At 46.4% G+C, this 4,794-nt stretch overlaps 1 protein-coding gene across 1 annotated transcript in view; it reads right to left on the bottom strand.

The window, feature by feature from the left end:
• The window catches only part of LOC123159785 (uncharacterized), a 5,716-nt gene extending 2,567 nt beyond the window's left edge, over window positions 1-3,149 (bottom strand). Inside the window, exons 1-2 of the mRNA XM_044577612.1 lie at window positions 2,746-3,149; window positions 1,419-2,147 (exon numbers count right to left, since the gene is read on the bottom strand). Coding sequence (XP_044433547.1) covers window positions 1,419-2,147; window positions 2,746-3,060 — 1,044 coding nt within the window. The 5' untranslated portion in view covers window positions 3,061-3,149. The remainder of the gene's footprint in view (window positions 1-1,418; window positions 2,148-2,745) is intronic.
• Between the last annotated feature and the right edge of the window lie 1,645 nt (window positions 3,150-4,794).

Genomic DNA, 4,794 nt, shown 5'->3' with positions numbered 1-4,794 from the left:
TCCACTCTTCCCTGTGCGGTGCAGACCAACAGCCGTCCGGCAGGGAGAAGGCATGGTGTCACCGACAGCAGCGCACCGCGTAGCACCACTGCATTCCGCCACCAGCCGCCGCGAGGGCGCCTCTGCTGGTCACTGTTGCGACCACTTCCAGGTGGTCATACACATGCACTCCTTTTGTCCAGGTGGTGTCCATGGGATCCAGGTGGCTGTACATGTGCACGTCCGACGTGCAGATGGTGTCCACTTTTGGTTAAGGGGTCCAAAATAAAGCGTCCCAGTCCATTTCAGGTTGAGAATAATAAAACAAGCCAAGATGTAAAAGGCTTATTTTTAGGTGTTAGGTTTGTGTTGCATCGAGTCATGGTTATAAGTTGGTTAGGCTGCAGCTCGAGGACAAGTTGCATGTCCAGGTGGGGTGTAGTGTTAGAGTACGTAATGGGCCTAATGGACCCGTTAGTCTTAGGGTTAATTAGAGATAAGGGTCGCTTGCTTAGGGGTCAAGTAAGCCTTGCTTGGAAGTCAAGTAAACCTCTCTATATAAAGAGAGGAGATGTATCGATCTAACCAAGCAAGAATTAAGAAGAAAATCCCTTCCCTCTTGCCCGGCCGTGGGCAAAAAGGCCCCCGGCCGGCCCTCTCGCGCCCTCCTTCTAGCAGCACCATAACAGAGGATCACTCACATGTGCACTACAAATAATAAACAGACAACATTCCATTGATTTGCTTTCCCTTCAATGCAAAAATAATTAAAAAAAATACAGCATGAAATGTTATGTTTCACTATGACTATTAACCAACTCTTGTAAATATTACCAGTTCTACACATTCCCAGAAAACGCTCTCTACAATTTTTCTTTTCTCAAATACGCACCTAAGTATGCATCATCTCGTATTAGAAGAAAACATCCAAATGACATCAAACTTGCAACCTATAAACAAAAGCAGAAAAGAAAGCCAAAAATGAAAGAAAACAGCAGTCCACAGACTATACAACTATCCTACTGCTACTTTTTTTTTTTTAAAAAAAAAACAAGATCCTACTGCTACTATTTGGCTTATTCATCGTTCAGACACTACTGGTATGTTGACTCTGGAAGTATTTTCAACATGTTCAACTCTAGGCTACCCCAACTTGTTTGGGACTGTCTGAAAGGCTTTGTTGTTGTTGTTGGACATTTTGTACGTGATTTATGTTGACTGCTTAACAAAAGGAAATCAAAAAAACAATGCAGTGGAATATCAGATTCTAGCAGCAAGTCCCATGAATAATTTGTGCTCAGGAAACCCCATTCCAGCATTTTCATGTTTATTATTATGCTTTCTTAAGGCAACTTGCGCAACTAGATATCAAACAGCTCTTGCAACTACAACGATAAGATCAAACCACTAAAGAAACAAAATCAAAGGATTGGAAATACCATTTTAGAAACTTTCTTCCAGAAATGTGGGGATGGTCGAGCAGTGAAGTAAGCCTGGCGCAATATAGTGTCCTGCTCTTCTGTCCATTCATCTGACGCACAACATTGTTGCTGTACCCCTTCTTTAATGCCACTTAGCTCTTCAGTGCATTCCTTGGTGTTCATCAGTGTATCATCACCAATTTTAGGCTGCACTATGGAAGAAGGATTATTTTCACTCTTCTTGTGGATGATGTTTCTGGATTCAGTGATGGGTACAATTTCTTGACAATCAGTTTTGTGCTCCTGGTGAGTTTGCTTCCTTGATCCCTGCTTTCTTCCAGTGCCTCTCTTCCTCTTTCCAGTCAGCTCCTCACCACGACTGGGCTTTGGCTCTTGCATCTCACTCTTTTTGTAAGATGCATCTGCAGTCTTTCTCCTGGAAGGAGCATCTTGGGAATCTTCATACACTGTCTGGAGCTTATTGTGTTTTTCCATCCTTGCAGAAGCTTTTACTGCAGCAATTCTCTGGCTACTCCTTGGTAGATTCTCTAGCTTTTTGTCTTTCTTAACAGCCTTTTGAGTCTTGCTATTATGGGGAATGTCGCGGGGATTTGGTGTGAACGGCAGCAATTTGTGGTGACTTTGCTTCTCCACCAAGGGCTTGTTCACACTCTTATCACCTCGTTGGAACCGTGTAGATCTCTGAACAGGCGTAATCGCCCATTGGTTACCCCTGACTTCGCATTCCTGCAACAGAAGGTGGGTAAAACTTAAAACAGTGTTGCCGCAAGCTATGCCACTAAAAGGTCCGACCAGAATCATCCAATCATAAACTATGATATTTGTAATCAAGTGCCAATCGTGAAATGGATGAATCAGCCCAGTTAGCAAGCATATTAGATTATTAGTATGATGATCGGACAGGCATGAAATGGATAAAATTAAGAGGCGGGTGAACAAACTATTAGTGGCATATAAAACATACGAGTAAGAAACTAATCTTTGTTTTGGGGGGTGGAAGAAACTAATCTGTTGTTGGATAAGTAGAATATAGGGAATAGAGCAAGATTTTATACTTGGTAGCACGACATGCTGGAATATGTTAAACCATTGATAGTTGGTTGTTGTCACGGAATCCCCGGAAATCAAGAAATGGTGACAAATCTTGGGAAGAAAATTGGGTTTTGTCTAACTAGTGAAGAAAGATCTAAACAAGGTGGCCAAATCTCCTCCTCGGGCGACTACAATGCGCTGAAGAGGAAAAAACTAAGCGCATGCGAATAACATCCCGCACCCCCAAATCGAAGCCAATATCTGCAACCAAGAAGAGATTTGCCCCCTATACCTCGTCCGCCTCGTCGAGAACAATAGGGTGCTCCGGATCCCGGCCGGTAAGCCGCGCCGACCGGCGTGGGAGAGCCTTCGGAGGTCGTCCCGCAGCTCCGCCGCCCTCGTCGCGGGTGCATCGGCTTCTCCCCGGGGTTGTGGGGGCGGCCTGCTTCTTGAACTTGCAGGCCTCCGCGTCCTCGTCCCGGTTCCTGGACCGGGACTGGATCCACGGAGACGGAGAGTTGAGCGGAGTCGCGTGGCGCGAGCGCAGCCGCCCCTTCCACGGCGTCCCGCCGGCCACCGGGGTGGAGGGTTCCTGCTTCTTTACCATGTTTGTTGGCTGGAGAAAGGAGAGGGAGAAGAAGGGGATCGATTGCTGGAGAGGCTGGAGTTTGGAATGAACGGGAGGGGATTTTGAATGGGAGAGAGGTGGAATGAGGGCGGTCGTCCTGGACCCTGGGCCGAATGCGCCAGGCTTGGGGTGAGTGTTTGCTGGGCTCGGTACCGGAGATAGCTAGGCTTTCTGGGTGCTCATTCCGGGCCGGCCATGCTTCAGGTCAAGAGAATTAATATGACAAGTCATCTAGGAGTACTTGCTCAAAAAAAATCTAGGAGTACTTGCTCCCTCAACAAAAAAAAACATGCTCCCTCAAAAAAAAAATCTAGGAGTACTTGCTCCTGCTATCAAACCAGGTCCACAGGCACTTTTCCCTCTCGCTAGGGTTATCCTTCCTCTTGTCGCCGGCGGCGACATTGAGAAAATTCTTCGACTCCCAGGCTTCCTCCGCTTCTGATCCTCTTTCTCGGGCTGATTAAGGGACAGCCTGGTGCTGTTTCCCGGCCTTGGACGGGGTAAGGAACGAGAGGAGTCTTTGGAGGTCCAGATCGCGATCGCATCTCTGAGATCGATCTCGAGTTTGATCATGGCGAACAAGGGTAGTTCTTCGACGTCGGGAGACAAGTCCAAGGGAAAGATTAATGACCTCATGAAGGAGCTGGCTTTGGGAGAGGATGATCTGGGCGATGTGATCTTTGAAGAGGATGATGCGCCACCGGAAGAGGACCTTCGGTGGATGATCTTGGTCAGGGTGCACATGGATAAGGGCTTCAACACGTACTGGTTCTTCCGCAACATGAGGTCGGCTTGGGATCCGGCAAGGACGGTTAAGATCAAAACCCTGGAGGAAAATTTGTTCATTATGCAGTTTATTTGTCTAGGGGATTGGGAGACGGTAACTCAAGGAGGCCCTTGGCACTTCAGAGGTAATCCGATGATAATTACACCGTATGATGGGTACACCAAGCCGGCAACTATTGAGTTATTCAAGTTCGACATATGGGCGCAGATCATCGATCTCCCCATTGCGTATCATGGTAAAGTCAAGGCTTTGGCTTCGAAGCTCGGCGAGTTTGTAGACTCTGAACCCTCATCCTTTGATTTTGAGGGAAACTTTTACCATGTGAGAGTGTGTCTGGATGTGCGCAATCCTCTGAAGAAAGCAACTTCCATAGTTCGCGCAGGGGAGCGTGAGATCTTTGCGATTAAGTATGAGCGACTGCCGGATTGGTGCTAAGTTTCTAGGATGATGGGTGATGACCCACAAGTGTATGGGGTCAATTGTAGCTCTTTCGATAAGTAAGAATGTCGAACCCAACGAGGAGCAGAAGGAAATAACAAGTGGTTTTCAGCATGGTAATGTCTGCAAGTGCCAAAATTGTGAGTAGCGGAGTAGTTTGGTAGCAAGATAATTTGCAACAAGCAAGTAACAATAGTAGTAACAAAAGTGCAACAAGGTAGCCCAATCCTTTTGAGGCAAAGGACGGGCCAAAACGGTTTGTTATGACAAGCAAAGTGTTCTTGAGGGTACACGGGGATTCATCTAGTCACTTTAATCATGTTGGCTTAATTCGTGTTTGGTACTTTGATAATTTGATATGTGGGTGGACCGGTGCTTAGGTGTTGTTCTTACTTGAACAAACCTCCTACTTATGATTAACCCTCTCGCAAGCATCCGCAACTACGAGAAAAGTATTAAGAATAAATTTTAACCATAGCTTTAAACTT

This window comes from Triticum aestivum, chromosome 7B (genome assembly GCF_018294505.1).
Source record: "Triticum aestivum cultivar Chinese Spring chromosome 7B, IWGSC CS RefSeq v2.1, whole genome shotgun sequence".
NCBI classification, from domain to species: Eukaryota; Viridiplantae; Streptophyta; class Magnoliopsida; order Poales; family Poaceae; genus Triticum; species Triticum aestivum.
The sequence above is the reverse complement of the archived record's forward strand: the minus strand, read 5'-3'. Positions and strand labels throughout refer to the sequence as shown.